We start from the raw sequence: 15,858 nt of genomic DNA on the forward strand, positions 1-15,858 counted from the left end.
ACATACCTCAGAACGGTTTCATCTGGCCGGCCAACGGCAGCCCATCTTTGCAAGAGAACTCGTGCAAGGCTGAAAGCAGCATGGGGTGGGGTGGGGTGGGGTGGGGTGGGGGGCTCTGCAAGCTCTGTGCTGGGACGGTGGAGAAGCTGCAGCCAGGAAAGGGAGGAGCGGTCTGGGCCCATGCGCCTCGCCTCACCTGGAACTCTCGCTGTGAGTGGCCCGTCGTGAGAAGGCGCTTCCCGCTGCTTGTGCAACTGCTGTCCGTGGGAAGGGCTAATGACTCTCGCGTGGGCCTCAAGACAGTGCCGTGTAGTGGGTAGAAGGTCAGACTGGAATCAGGAGAGACGAGAGGAAAGGAAGTGCTTCTTGACTCAATGCGCAATGCAGCGGCAGAATTTGCTGCCAGTGGGCATCGTGATAGTCATGGGCATAGGTGGTTAAAATGCCATTAGAATCTTTATTTATTTATTCACATTATTGCTCAAGGCTAAGACTGATACACTTCACAAGCTAAACAACATAGAACTACCCAGTAGGATCATTCCCAAAGCAACAGGCAGTGCACAGTAGCATACAGAAGTAGAGTCTGTGGTCCTTGTCCCTGTACTGTTGCATTCCCCCCCACCCCCCACTCCACTTCCTTACAGTACTGCCCTCCTGTTTGAGTAGAAATCCCTCCTGAATAATTCCGTTTTGCATTGTTTGTGGAAAGGCAGGAGAGCAGAAGCTTTCCTGACCTCCTCAGGCGGGCCGTTCCATAAGGTGGGGGCCACCACCGAGAAAGCGCAACTGTGGGCAGCTGTTGATTTTGCCCACGTGCAGGATGACAACCTGCAGAAGGCCCCGTTCAGATGAGCGAAGTAGCCATCAACAGTTACTAGCCATTGTGACTAAAGAGAACCTCCATGTTCAGAGGCAGTAAACATCTGAAACCGAGTGCCGGGAGGCAACACGGGGGGAAGGCCTCGATCTCTCTGCCCTGTATGTTTGGCCCTTCAGTGCAACTGAAACGGGATTGGGCAAGAGGGACCCTTGCTGCCGTGGTCTGGCAGGGCTCTTCTTATACTATGAATTGTGGGACTGAGGTTGGAATCCCACTTGCTGAGAAGCTTGCTGGGTGGTTGACATTGGGCCAGTCACACACTCTCAGTCTAACCCACCTCACAGGGTTATTATTTCTTTATTTAATCTCATGAGTTGGAAGGGACCTTCAAGGTCATCTAGTCCAATCCCCTGTCAATGCAGAAACCTCACTTCAGGTCCCTGCTAGGGTGAAAAGGGGGGGTACAAATGAAGCACATCAGTCCGGCAACCTGAAAGTATCTGGTGCGAGTGATCTGCGGAGAACCTTGTCTCAGAGATGGTTTGGTGGCCAAAGGAAAAGATGTCGAACAGGTCAGTGAGCCTCTTGCTTCTGTTGCTATAAGAATGTATCGTTTCTCAGAGCGCTTCCTCTGCCTGTTTAGATGACTGGCTTGAGAAGTTTTTCTACCAAACACTGTCTATTTTGAGTCTTAACCAGGCAAAAGAAATCAGCTTTTAGAACTCGTCTAGTGCCTGGAAGTCTGTGAACCCTCCAGTCACTATGATTTGACATATTTTCATATTGGAGCCTTCTGTCCAAGGTTTCCTTTTACTTTAGCAGCAAAAGAGCCTTGTAACTCTGCAATCTTAGTCCTCCTTTATTGAATATCCTGTGTTCTCTGACTGAATTGTTATATTACGATTTTGTAATATGCCTTGAATTTCAGTGAGAAAGGTGGATTATAAATAAAGTAAATAAAATAAAATTTCAGGATGAACTTAGGCAGATCTTGAGAATGAGGGCAAGAAAGGATGAGCGGGTGCTTGGCTCTTGTGGCCCTTCCTTACATGCCCAGGATAATGCCAATCGCCAGTTTGGGGCCAGGAAGGAATTTTCCTCCAGGCCAGACTGGCCAGGGAACCTAGAAGTTTTCTGCCTTCCTCTGGGGGAGTTGGGGGGGGGAGGCAGCTGTGAATTCCCTGCATTGTGCAGGGGTCTGGACTAGATGACCCTTGGGTACCCCAGCTCTGTGTTTCTACATTATTCACAATATATTGTGTCATGTTTGAGAGGGAAGGAGGAAAAGAGATATCGCCCAGCAGCAATCTCATACATTTACGACAAGAGGCAAAATGAAGATCTGCTCGGCCCCCTTCTTTTTGAAGCTTGTTAGACCATTCATTTCTCCTCCGCAGTCAGCGGTGCTCCCAGAAAATGTAATTCAGACGGACTCCAAACCATCAATGGATATGATCCACTCGTGCTGGAAGGAGTAGGGACGAGGGTCCCATTGCCTCCATAGCCTGCTTTCAGATTCTAATATGGAAAGTGCTGTTAAAGAAAATCACAAAAGTTGAGCACCTGAGTCCCATTACCTGGAAAGTAATTAGTAAGAGGAGTGTGAGAAGGCAAATGACGACTTTAAAAAGAAAAAATCTGGAAGCTGAACCCAAATGTTATTCGAAGCAAGTCAGACACAAGCCTCAGCTTAGGCAGACTGTCCTTGTCCTGGCTGGACATCTGAGCGTGCTGCGAGTGCTGAGATGGAAAGGGCGCAGAGGCTGTGCTCGGGGTGGGGGTGGGGGTTCACTATCTTCCATGTTTCCTAATGCTCCTTGCCAGACCCACGTCCCATTACTAGCTGAGCTGGGGGCATTCTCAGTCTGGCTTCATCGTATGTCTGTTTTTAAAAAGAGCCAGAGAGGTGGGGCAGCCTGGGGCCAAGGCCAGGACGGCTTCTGTTACCTGAGGAAGTCGGGGGCTCGCACAATCATATGCTGGAAATCTTCCAGGGACAACTTCCCGTCATTGTCCATGTCTGCCTCGTCGATCACCTTGTTGCACACCAGGCACACCTCCTCTGGGGTCAGCTCCTTGCGGGTCAGCTTGTTGACTGTCTTCTCCAAGTCAGACTTGCATATGTAGTCATCATTGTTAAAGTCTGTTGAAAAGGAGAGCTTAATAACTAGCAAAGGTCCCCTATAACGTTGACCTCAATGAATTGGTGGAGCTGAAGTGGAGGAATGCAATGGAGTAATGCAGTGGCATAATTGATTGTAACCTGTACTAATTGGATTTTGCCCCTGAGGAAGCACGGCGTGAGAGCATCATGTGCGGAACGGAGGCGGCCGATTGTCCGTAGGGCAGGAACATCATTTGTAGACAGCACGGACAGAAGCCTTGGCTTTTGTTTTTGGCTATTTGCACAGCACCTCTTGCACTTTAGTGCTTATGTTTACAGTGGGGCATTGACTCTGTACTTATTGCTCTAAATTATATCAGACGGCGCTGATGGTTCACACACATCTGTGAGCTTGTGAAATGTTATTGTAATATTATTGTATTAGTAGTAATGAATTGCAATTAATTGTTGTGGATGTAATGTTTGTACACTTTGCACTTTGAATCTAAAAAGAACTTGTTGAGACCAATGTATAGTTTAAATTTGTTATAGGGGACCTTTGCTAGTTATTACTTATATATATCCCCTATTCTTTGGCCTTTTTTCTTTTTGAAAAGGAGAGCTTGCCAAATGCTGCTTCATCCGTGGACTGTTCCTCTCCTTTGCTCCCCCGCTGTGAGGCCAAGCCTGACTGACCTCAGATTAGAAAAGAGTCCAGTAGCACCTCTAAGACTAACCAACTTTACTGTAGCATACGCTTTCGAGAACTACAGATGCATCTGACAAAGAGAACTGTGGTTCTCAAAAGCTTATGCTACAGTAAAGTTGGTTAGTCTTTAAGGTGCTACTGGACTCTTTTCTATTTTGCTACTGCAGACTAACACGGCTAACTCCTCTGGATCTATGACCTCAGATTGTCTCCTTTCCTCTTGAGTGGGAAAGAGCAGAACCAGACCTGGGGGCTCGAGCAGGGATGTTGGGAACGCTGGCGCTCTTGTAAAGCATGCATGGTAATTTTGCACACATTTGGGCCTTTCCTGCCCTGCCTTCTTATGGGACTGTGGCTATTTGTACCTTTGGTGTACAACCAGCCTTTCTTGCAGAGACTCAAATAGTGTGTTTCTGGCAGGGCTAGCTGTGAGAGTCACCCTCTCCCTGGTGGGGGATGAGCCGCAGGAGCAGACCTACAAAGTCAGAATTTCTCATTGCCAGGAACGTTTTTGCTCTTCTCAGAGCAGGCTGGTTCTGTGGCTTCCTAACAGACCGTGCTCCTTGAGCGGCTATCTGTGTAATAGCTGTACTTGCTTGATGTCTCTCTCTCTGTGCCTAGAGAAGGTGCCCCAACAGTTGCTACATGGAACCGCTGTCAGGGCAGGCAGATAGATGGTCTCTGCTGGCCCCTTTCCTCCAAGGACCCACCACTTTTGGCACAGCCCCCGTATCACCCCTGGACTTCCTGCCTCTGCTGTCCTTGCCTAGTCGCTGAAGTGACCACTAGCAAAATGGGGTATCAGCCTCCCAGACGTTCCAGGTAAGTGACACATTTTGCATCACTGCAGGTGAAGTCTTTTTAGGGGCTCTGCCAGCTGGAGAAGATGACACACCGCCTCTGTTTAGTTATTTAGGATATTTCTATGGCACCTCCACAGAGTCTCGCAGCCTGCAGCTCTTCTTGGCAGGCGGCACTCCATGCTAGCCCGAAGGTGTCCCAGGCCCACTCACCATATATTTTGAAGGCGTAGTAAGCCTTGAGATCGCGAGGAGCCATTTCACTCATCACTGAGAACATGTCCAGGAAATCGTCCAAGGTCATGTTGCCCTCGCCGTCCTCAGAGAACACCTCCGCGATCCGTTGTCGGAAGGGATTGTCCTGAGGAGAGAGGCAATGTGGGAGCTGGAAGCCTCTTTGTCTCCATCTCAGGGCATCCCTCTGGGGCCTGGTGTGCCTGTCTGGAAAGCATCTTCCGTGGCAATCAAAATAAGCTCTCTTATTCTCGGGCTGCCAGTTAATCTCTCCCACCTTCCCTTTAGGTAAGAAAATAGTTCTGGGGGAATACTTGTCTGGCTAGCTGTGTAAACAGTTACTGTGTTAGCTGTTTTCTACTTCCACAGGCAGAAATAATTTTTCTGCTGTTAATTCCACTTGGAGCTAATGAGAATGGCCCCATGCTTGTTGTGTTGTGTCTGTTTGTACAGCTGGAGGGGGAGCCAAATGTCCATCAGGTTAAATCCCTTCTAGCACGGTCCCCCCCCCCCTCACTTTGCTTTCCCCTTAACTCTCTTACTGGCAAGTACCTTCAGCTCAGGCATGCTGCCAATGAGTTCATAGGGGAGCTTCACGTTGGGTTTTTTTGTGTAGTCAAGTGGGACCAGTTGGGGGGCCAAATCACGGTACCTGTAAAACAATCTGTAAGCAAAGGAAAAGAATTGTCCATCACCTGGCTTTCCCACTGGCAGAGCTTGGAGGCCTCGTTCACGTTGGTTAGCTGCATCCAGACATTGCTGAGTGTCAGGCAGTGTCCAGTCCAAGATTTTGATTGGATTTTGTCAAATAACAAGCAAACCGAAGTCTTTCCTGGAGCAGTCCCATCCAACCCAGAAGAATGGCACTGCCAAGAAAGTCCAGACTAGCCCTTGAGTTGGCCTTTCGCTAACCTAACTTGATAGCCAAACACTGTGGGCCATTAAAGATTCCTAGAATGTTTTATGAAGGACCAGGGAAAAGGGCATTTTTCTTCTAGGACTTTTTACAATATTTCAAATTGGTAAACTTTTGGGGAGCACTGAGGGGGAAAAATGAAACTCCTGTGAAATACTTTCTCTTTCAGAATGAGAGAAATGCTTATTAAGGATTTTCACATTCAAAACGAATAGCCATAAAAAGTCGTCAAGACATCTTCATTATTTTCCAATGGAAAAGTTAGGAAATTTTATGGAACAGCCAAACCGCCCCCCCCCCCGGATCCCCTCCACTTTTTTGGAATTAATAAAAAGGCAGACAATTTTATTCAAAATGTACAGCGTGGTTTTTAAAAAAAATATAAGGCAATGTTTAGCATTAGGTAGTAATTTTCACTGTTATAAAGTTGAACTTAATATCCAGATTGCTCCTAGCTTTTCTGTTGTGAATATGAGTCTCTCTACATGAGACGTCTTACACGGGGTCGCTCAAGTGTAGGAAGATGCAATGTTAGCTGGGAAGCATAGTTTTAAAAGACAGAACCAGGGGAGATTGCTGCTTAGAGGGTTTGTTAATTTCACCTTCGGGGAGGCAAAATTGGCAGATCCTTTGGGAAGGCAAAGATGAAATTAACAAACCTCTGAAGAGCAATCTCCCCCGGCTCTGTCTTTTTAAACTACGCTTCCTGGCTAACATTGCAACATCTTACACTTGAGCATCCCCACGTAAGACGTCTCATGTTGAGAGACTCATATGTGAAAACTCTGTGTGAGTTTCTTACGAATAATACTGTCTTTTGTTGCCTACAGAGTGTTTGCTAACTTCTACTTTCATTTTTTTCATGCCTCTGAGATGGCAAAAATTAAAATACATAGGCAATAGTAGCATAGGGTTCATCAGTTTGCAACTCTCTTTCAAGAACTGGGCATACTTGCAGTTTTACTTATAGCAAATGAAGATGATTATACTTTTAAATTCCATAAAAATGCCAAAGAGTAAATTTTTATGGTAACAGGTAAGTTATAGATGTTGTGCTTTTGTTGTTAAATCAGTAGAAGAAGTTCAGATTTGACTGGGAAAGTAAGCATTGCATATATTCCAATGTTTCTGTCTTCTCTACCCCAACTGGTATTTCTCTGTGGCTTCAAAATCTCTGGAAATTTTACACCTGCATTTTCAGAGAAGATGAGAAGGGCATAGCGAGTGGCAATGAGAGGATCACTCAGTGGTAGAATTGCAGCAGAGATGCTGGCAAGTTGTATCAATCGAACATTTTATGTGAGCTCTGGATGGGGCAAAGGACACAGGATTCCTGAAATGCGCTGCCTCTCTCTCTCTCTCTCTCTCTCTCTCTCTCTCTCTCTCTCTCTCTCTCTCTCTCTCTCTCTCTCTCTCTCTCTCTCACACACACACACACACACACACACACACACACACACACACACACCCCTCTTGCTCCCTCTCACTCTGGGTGTGTAGCTAATAAACTCGTCCTTCTCTGTAAGATCCTACCAGCTGAGGACAGTGTTCACTTCAGTCATATGGGCAGGGCTTTTTTTCAGCTGGAATGGGGTGGAACGGAATTCCGGAACCTCTTGAAAATGGTCACATCCCCTGATGTCCCCTGATGTGATGTCTATCTGTATATGTATTTATTCTTATTGAAATCAAGAAAAAGGAAAAAAGAAAATGGTCACATGGCTGGTGGCCCCACCCCCTGATCTCCAGACAGAGGGGAGTTTAGATTGCCCTCTGTGCCACTCAGCAGTGCGGAGGGCAATCTAAACTCCCTTCTGTCTGGAGATCAGGGGGCAGGGCCACCAGCCATGTGACAATTTTCACTGAGGGCGATTTAAACTTTTTAAAACTCCCCCCTCCCCCGTTCCAGCTGACCCAAAGTGATGTCATTGGCCCTGGGAGCACATGTGCACTTTGCACGTGCACATTTGGTACCAGGGGCACCACCTCCCACCAAGAGTTGCTGGCAACCCACTGAGTTCTACCACCTGTTTTCCCAGAAAAAAAAGCGCTGCATATGGGACTATGTAGGATTTAGCTACCCATCTGCCTCCCAGCCCTGCTAGCTTTAAGAGACCTGAAGGGGTAGCTTTATACAGAAAACAATCGGGGCAGGGTGGGATTTTGGGCTAGGCCATGTGTGTTGTGTGCACATGCACAAGAGCGCACACACACACACACACACACACACACACACAGTATCTGCTTGCCTTTCTAGCAGATCCAACGGCTGTTCCTAGCTGTCATCAGTGAAAGTGGGAGGAAACAAAGAGGCAGAAGTTTCAAAAGGATTCCTTATCAATAATAGATGTCTTATTCATGGTATAATTATGGGCTTGGACTCAATTCCAGCCATGAAAATGCACCTATACTTAAGTTTTGCCCCCTTTATGCATCAAGCAGCAGCTCAGAAGTGGCTAAGAGGGGGAGAATCTGGAGGGATTTTCCTGCTCCGTGGCTCTTGGCTCTTCCCGAGTGGGCACGACTCAACCCCATAGAACCACAAATTCCTCAGGAGGAGGGAGGGAGGGAGGACCACAGGAATGTGATGTCCTTGGTTTTGCCTTTCGTAAGGGAAAAAGATCCAGGGGAGTTAGCCGTGTTAGTCTGTAGTAGCAAAATAGAAAAGAGTCCAGTAGCACCTTTAAGACTACCCCCCTTTACTGTAGCATAAGCTTTCGAGAACCACAGCTCTCTTCATCAGATGCACTGACAGTAAAAAAGCAGGACAGCCAGAGTCAAAGCGGAAAGGCCAAAGGAGGCGTCGTAGCACATGGTAAAGAGTCCAGTAGCACCTGTAAGACGTACCAACTTTATCATCAGATGCATCTGATGAAGAGAACTGTGATTCTTGAAAGCTTATCCAATAGTAAAGTTGGTTAGTCTTAAAGGTGCTACTGGACTCTTTTCTATAACGGAAAAAGTATTTCAAACACTTTTTCATCTCCCTTCTTCTGAATAACCCACTTTTGACCACCTGTAATAGCGATTGTTTTTTAAAAATCAAGATATTAAAAAAACAAGTCTCCAACACAAACAACCAATTCTAAAGTGGGGCGGAGGTCCCCCCCCCGGGCTGTTTAAGATGCACATTTGGGGGTGGGGGGGCAGTGGCTTCGGTTGTTCCCGGTGTCTGGCACAGGTGTGTGAACACTGTCACCTCCTTTATAGACCTCTGAAACGTTGGCCTCTTCAGCAACCCAAAGCAGTGGCCAGAGTCAGCCCAATGCCAGGCGAAGAAGGGTGCCTGGGTCCCAGGTATGTCTTTGGTGCCTATGGAAGGCCAGGGCCAAATTCCTTTCCTTCAGTGGAGAAAGAAAAAGACTTTCACCCAGTCATTTTTAATTCTTGAGCCAACAGAAAAGGAGGGGTGTAAATATTCTAGTTAATTTTCAAAACAGACGTTCTTGTTCTAGGCGTCTTGATTTTATAGGTTTTTATTGACAAATTGCCTCACCTCAGAATTTCTTTCTTGGTGAAAAATGTTGCATCCTGAAACAGAAGAAATCTCAAGTCAGATATTGGTGGGCAAGGCCCATACTCCAGAGGAATTTCTGTTCCAGTTGTTACCATTTTGAACTCCTTTTCTTCTCTTAAGGACCTTGGAGAGCTCTTAAGCCTTCTGTTTCTCTGTGTCCTGCTGCTGTCTGGAGTTGTTCCCAATCAGCTTTAAAAGGCATTCTCCCCCTCTGCCCCTCTCTCTGCCTTTCTCGCCGCCTGGCTTGCATTAGAAGTACATATCTGTATGCAGAACGTGTAAGCAGAAGAAGTTTTTAGTGTCACTGGGCGCAGAAGTGCTCTTACCTGGTAGGCGTCCAGTTGCTCCAGCGTGAAGATGGTCTGCTTGTTACCCATTCCTGAGCCCCGGTGCTTATCCCATGGCTCCTTCCCCTGAGGGTGACTGGCTACGGGGGATGCATATTGAGATTATGAAAAGTTCTGGCAACGGCTTGCTGAGACCAGAGAGGATCAGGTGTCAGCTTTCACTGCGCCATGGATCTGAGGATTATAATAGAAGCATTTCATTAGATCCTGAGTGCAGCGGAGGCACAAGGGCAGGTCCAGCTTCACCCCAGAGAGGTTCAGGTTACTCCTGAGTTTCAGTCTGTGCGTGCACATTGCCCAAAGACTCCTGCCCGCTGCTGTGGCCTCCTCCTCCTCCTAGAAGATTTCCTGTTTCCTAATTGGCATCCCCCCCCATTGGTCTTCTTAATGAAATAAGGCGGTTTCCACTATCTGCCTTTCCCACCCATCCACATGCCACCCCTCCTTAAGCTTACTGTACCTGCTGGGGCAGCAGCCACAGCATTTATTCCCTGACATGTGGGAATGGTGAAGTGGGTACAATTTTCCCATGATTATATTGGATCATGTAGCTTTAAAAGTTAAAACATTGCAAAGTGGCTGCCTCTTACCTCTTGGACATCATCTCCCCTTCCGCGGCTGGCAGGAGCTCTCCTCTGACTGCTCAGGCCTCACTAGAGAAGAAATGAACCAAGGACCCCCTAAGAGGCAACATATTGACACGGAACAGCACACACCTTCCTTTCTTTAACTCCTCCATGCATCTTGAACAGGTTATGGAATATTTAGTAGATCACAATGATATTTTTACTGGAAATCATTTTTCAGGGCCTTCCTCAGACAGTTTCACCTGCACCTTTACAGTCTGCCACCGGAGTTTTTGTGATGTTCCCATCATGAGGGCCATGTAAATCTCCACGTCCCGGGATACCTCCCAACAGGACAACTGTTGACTAACGTTTTTTCAACCTGGTTTGAAAAAACATCTAGTTTTTCAGATGCCATCATCAAAAACCTACGTCTTTGGAAAAGAATCTGGGCACCACAAAGATTTCCTCAAAAATGTAACAGGCGGTAAAAGATGCACAAGAGCTTGCTGATCCCCAAGTAGTATCCACAGGCAACGATGGCACAGATTCACTCCCCCAACCACAGCATCCATCAGCACACTTGGAAGCTGAAGTTCTAATCTGAAATCTCCTGGTGGGATATGGCAGCGCCTGGAGTGGAAACGGAAAGGGCTTGTGCAGAGGCAGTGGAGAAAGCAGGTGCTGGGAATGCAGAAGTCCTCTTTAGAAAGAGATGGGAGAGAGAAAGTAGATGAGCTCAAAAATAAGGGGAGAGCTAAAACGCAATTTAAAGTTTTTCCTCACGCTGTGAAAGTAGACAATATAGAAAAACAATCATGTCAGAACAGTTTACTCTGGTGCTGCCCAAGGGTTAGCAGAATGATTTGATGACTGAGAGAGACAGAAGGAGAGAGAGTGGAAACCGTCTGCACTTCTACAAACTGAAGGAGAGCAGCAAAGGACCTTCGCCTGCGCCACCCGAATTCTTTGAAAACTCAGCAAAGGAGTACGTCTAAACTGTAAGGCAAAGAAATGCCTTAGAACCTGCCATTCCACACACTGAGTGGCTGTGATTCTTGCGCCTCAGGGGGTGAAAGGAGGGCTCGGTGTGGTTCTGTGAAGACTTAGAGGCACTCAGGTCCCAAGCTCAGTTCAGAGATTGGTATTTCCTCAGAATCTAAAGCCAAGGAGCAGAAGAAACGCTTAACACGCTGGCTGGCCTGTTTAATGATCATTTTGACCTAGTTACATTTATGGATATTGACAGGATTCTGGCTACTCACCTAGTACCTCTTTCAGGAAGAAATGGTACAGAAAAAATACCAGTGGTCTCAGTACCCTAGATTTAGGGGATAAGTACAGAATTCTAATCCATTCCAAGAACTCATGAGGGAAACCAAATTTAATCAATGTAGAGAAAATAAATTTCCAATATATTTTGTCAAATGCTTTTTCAGTGTCAAGTAAACAAATAGCAATTTGATCAGATCTCTTTCTATTTAATGCAACCAGATCAGCGACTAGTCTCAGGTTATCAGATCATTGCCGGCTTTGTATAAATCCTACCTGGTCTACATGCACCAAGGTTCTAATAACCTTTTGCAGTCTGTTAACAGGGATGGCAGTTAATATCTTAGTGTCCACATTTACCAAAGAAATAGATCGAAAATTTGCACATTGAGTGTGGTCTTTGCCTTGCTTTGGAACGACAGTAATATAAGCATCCTGCAGTGATACTGGCTATGCACCAGATTCAAAAATCTGGTCTTATTGACCAGAGAGAGGTGGGATACCTCTATCAGGAGGTATTAGAAGTTCTGTTTTGTTTGTTGTTGGGGGCTGGTTGGAAGGGTAGGGGGAGTTAGGAGGGGGTATGGTTAAGAGGAGGGGGAAAGTTGCTTCAGTTTTATTTTTATGCAATTTATGACGACAACCCAAATTGTCTATAATTTATAGATATTATTGAAAAAACAATAAAAGATAGTAAGCTCTTGGAAATTCTTCATATAAATATCTGCTACTTTAATGGCTTTGTCATAGAAATATACGTTATCTTAGATGGGCAATATGTTAAGTTAGTCCATTTGATTTAAGCATTCAGAAATAGTCCTTAATTGTATTGGATATATTTTTTTGTTAAAAGTTTGGTACATTAACCTTGATAATAAGCAACTCTAAATAAAATAACCCTAATCCCGGTAATTTCAAGTGTTTTTCTTCTACTTAGGTTTACAGTGTCCTCTGGTGGACAGTTGGATTATTGCAGATATTCTGCAACTAGGTTTTATAATTGAAGTATTGATGATTATTATTAAGTTCAAAACTTTATTCAGTTTAAATTGATATATTTGGGCACCAATGTGTTTCCTCTAGAAGATAGTGATGTGGAGTGGAAACTTAAGATTGCTAAATGTTTAAAAATATTAAAGAGAAGGTTAGATATTTGCAGAGTAATCATTCTTGGGGGGGCTGAAAGGGCTCCGGAAGCTAGCTAGCTGCTACAGTGCCACATCTCTCAAAAACACTGGCATAAAGAGTTGTTGTGCCGGGGCAGCACGCTGGCACCACCATGCTGGTGCTGGTGGCCACGATGCTCAGTCCTACAATGGCCAACTGCTGGTGGGAGACCGGTGAAAGATCCCATGGTGGTGTGGGAAGGGCTGGATCCAAGGGCATACCCAGAGTTAGTTGGCTCCCTAAGCCACTCCAGCCATGAATGACCCCAGGAGTGGTGGAAGGTTATGTCATCAAAAAAGACCGTGGACTCGCAGGTGCCCACGCAGAGCAAAAATCGAAGATCCAACTCTACAGCTGCGGCTCTGCACAAAAGCCCCAGAGGAGCACAGGATGCCAATGATGGGCACAACCAATCACCTCCTGCTCCAGCAGTGACCAAGCCCCCTCCCCAGGGCCAAACCACTGCCCCTTGGTGCTGCATAAGCCCGGCCAGGACACCCCGTAATTCAGTAGATGGGGTGCACAGAGGCTTGCCAGGCTGCCCAAGCACCCCTCTGGAGGTTGGGTGTGTGTGTGTGGGGGGTGGGGACTGATACTCACTTTCCTCTGTGTGTGTTCCCACACTGCATATGACGATGTTGCTTCCAGTTACTCTGGAAGTGATGTCATTGCACCAAGGCCAACTCTTTAGCATTCGGTCCAATGCTGTGCGAGGTGGCAACTCTTTACCACCTCGCACAGCATTGGGCCTTGTGCGAGGTGGGCCACAGAGTCCTATGCAGCAGCAGTGGCAGCTCTGGATCCATCGGGCGCAGGAGTGGAGCACATCCTCAGCGGCTGGGTGGCCATGGGATGACCACGGCCGCCACCTCAGTGGGGCTCCCTGGCCAATGCCCACACATGGAGGTGGGCCACAGGCCCTGGCAGGGCACCCCAGATGTGGCTGGGGCCTGCATGTTGCCTGTGCTGTTTGCCATCACGGCCGGTCTCTGTTCTGTATCTGTGCAGGCAGTGATGCAACATGACCATTGCTGCACTTGCCACTCTGCTCAGTCACCATACTGCCTGCTCCCTGGAGCACCCTGTCTTGGCCAGCTTGTTGACTGCAGAGAAAGCCTCACTCAGAAGTATGCCATTCTAAGGACAGCTCCACCAGTCTCCCCTGGAGCGACTCGCAAAGGCACAGGAGCCATAATTTCTGGAGGAGGTGTCAACACAGTTCAACGTGTACCTCTATGATTTGCGGTTCAGTACAGTCTGGGACGTTCTGGAGCTCTGAACCTGCCTGCTTGTGTATGGCTGGGTGAGACTGGCTCCATGCCTTCCCCGCCCCACCTCCTCCCCCATCCGCGATTGCCCCATGGCCAGCCCTTCACACAGCCTCTCACACAGGGCTGCTTATTCTGGGATGGCTGGGGCTGGTCCTGCAGGCACCACCGGGCTCCGGGTTTGTTCAGGGGCCTCACATTGCAAAGCCCCTTGATACCTCAGCACCCGAACCCTACACTGCGGTCCCGACTGGCCCTCTGAATTGGCTGCTACATGCAACATGCATGGGGAATGGGCCTCTCGGTGGTCTGAGGGGGTGGGTGGCTGCGCTGGCAAGGGGGGGGCGTGTCTCTGGATCCCACGCTTTCTCATAGTGCTGCTGGTGGCCTGTAAGGCAGCATGTGGGCCAGCAGCCCTGCCTCTAGCGGCATCCCAGTACTTGCTCGTGTGCAGCGCAGCTTCTGACGTTCTGGGCTGCCTCCAGCGGCTTGTTGCCTGGGTCCCTGGGAACACCGTCAGAGGCCATGGGAACGGTTGCCGGATGGCCATGTTGTGCAGCAAACATGGACAGCAGAGGGCCTGGTGACCACCACAGGGTCTGAGAACACCCTGTTGTGGCAAGGACACTGACGTGGCACTGCCTTGATGCTGTGCCCCCATTTTTGCCACGATGTGGCCAGAGCATTGGGCTACTGCCCTATGGGCAGACCACATGGTGACATCATGGGACAAGTCCACAAAGACAGTGGGAAGGGATGGCCCATGTGCACAGGCCAGAGCCCATGTGTTCAGTGTGCACTGTAGGTCGTCCTGTGGGCAGTGGGGACCTGTAACCTGCCACTGCTCATGTCCAGCACAACCCAGCTCAGCAAGGGGCTGTGGAAAGGCATGCAACAGGCCCTTGCTGTGTAGCCTAGAGTGGGCAAAGGCCCACGTGCATGCTGAGTGGAAGGCCAAAAAGGCAGCTTTCCAACAAAGCCATAGATCCAGGTCGCCCTGGGCCAGCCTAGCCACTTCCCTCCGCCCTCCTATGAAATCATGCTGGCTCTCTGGGACTATGCAGGCCATCTGTTGCTACGGCAACAGGAGGGTCAGAGGTAGGCATTACTCCTCATGCTGGCATACGCCACTGTGCTGCCTCATGTGGGCAAAGCGCTAAGCTACAAGAGATGAATTACACAAGGAGGAGCACGTGAAGGGAGCCGCAATGTTAGCTGGGAAGCTGAGTTTTAAAGGAGATTGGAAGACTCTGTCAATTTCTCCTCTCTACAGATGGCTGCTCAGAAGGTTTGTTTATTTCCTCTTCACCTCTTAGAAGGGGAGGTGAAACTGACAGAGCCTTCTGGAGGCAAAGAGGAAATTAACAAACCCTCTGAGCAGCATCTCCCTGGCTCTGTAGAAAGGGAAAATTGACAAAGCCTTCCGATCTCTTTTAAAACTCAGCTTCCCGGATAACATTGCTCATGCGCTCCTCCTTGTGTAATTCGTCTCTTGTAGCTTAGCTCCTCCTTGTGTAATTCGCCTCTTCCCCTTCCACCAATGAACACCTTTCTCAACTCTGCCTCACAGCAACTATGGATGGGGAATGGGCAGCCGCGGCCTCTGCCACTGTGCCTCAGTTCCTGGTGGTGTTGAATCCATTCCAAAAAAGCCTGGAGGTACGAGAAGGGCATTTTAAAGGCCTTATGTAAGTATATATGTACTAGTAACAAAGCCCGTTGTTGGGGGGAAATACAAGGGGCTCTAGAAAGGGCAGGGCAGCCGGGACTGGCATTGCCCCCTCCCCAGCGCCCCCATCTGTGCTGGGGAAGGACAACAGTGCCAGCAGATCGCAGTGGGGAAGGACTGGAAGGTGGTCCCATTTGTCCTGCTGCCTCCTCGGGCCAAACTGAGCAGCTGTGGAACCCATGAGCGGTGCCAAGGAGGCGGAAATGGCCCTGGAGCACTCCTGCGTCCCACAGCTGCCTGATGTGGCTCCCATTTGGGCGGAATCAGGTGGCTGCGGAGCCCAGGAGCACAGCCTGAGAGGGCAGAAAGCGCCCTTGAGCTTTCCTGCGCTGTACTCCGGGCTGAATCTGGGCCAATTCTGGCAGCTGCAGCGCCTGGGAGCGCTGCTGGGAGGGGTGGAAAGGGG

General features: G+C 48.3%; 1 protein-coding gene across 2 annotated transcripts; it reads right to left on the bottom strand.

The window, feature by feature from the left end:
* Window positions 1-2,334: 2,334 nt before the first annotated feature.
* Window positions 2,335-9,480, bottom strand: CIB3 (calcium and integrin binding family member 3). Of its 2 annotated transcripts, XM_054981557.1 has the most exons (6): window positions 9,430-9,480; window positions 9,083-9,117; window positions 5,223-5,334; window positions 4,650-4,797; window positions 2,771-2,966; window positions 2,335-2,356 (listed from the first exon to the last, which is right to left on the bottom strand). In XM_054981557.1, exons 1-6 carry the CDS (start codon window positions 9,478-9,480, stop codon window positions 2,335-2,337), a joined length of 564 nt encoding a protein of 187 aa, XP_054837532.1. The 2 variants fall into 2 exon arrangements, with proteins under 2 accessions (XP_054837532.1, XP_054837533.1); XM_054981558.1 differs by lacking the exons at window positions 5,223-5,334; window positions 9,083-9,117.
* Window positions 9,481-15,858: the final 6,378 nt, after the last annotated feature.

This window comes from Eublepharis macularius, chromosome 5 (genome assembly GCF_028583425.1).
Source record: "Eublepharis macularius isolate TG4126 chromosome 5, MPM_Emac_v1.0, whole genome shotgun sequence".
Taxonomy (NCBI): domain Eukaryota; kingdom Metazoa; phylum Chordata; class Lepidosauria; order Squamata; family Eublepharidae; genus Eublepharis; species Eublepharis macularius.

Coding starts and splice junctions, on each gene's coding strand:
- CIB3 (XM_054981557.1), bottom strand. CDS start 9,480: ATGGGTAACAAGCAGACCATCTTCACGCTGGAGCAACTGGACGCCTAC. Junction 2,967..4,649: donor CTACGCCTTCAAAATATATG/GTGAGTGGGCCT, acceptor CCTTTTCAACAG/ACTTTAACAATGATGACTAC. Junction 2,357..2,770: donor CGAGCCCCCGACTTCCTCAG/GTAACAGAAGCC, acceptor TTTCTTTAACAG/CACTTTCCATATTAGAATCT.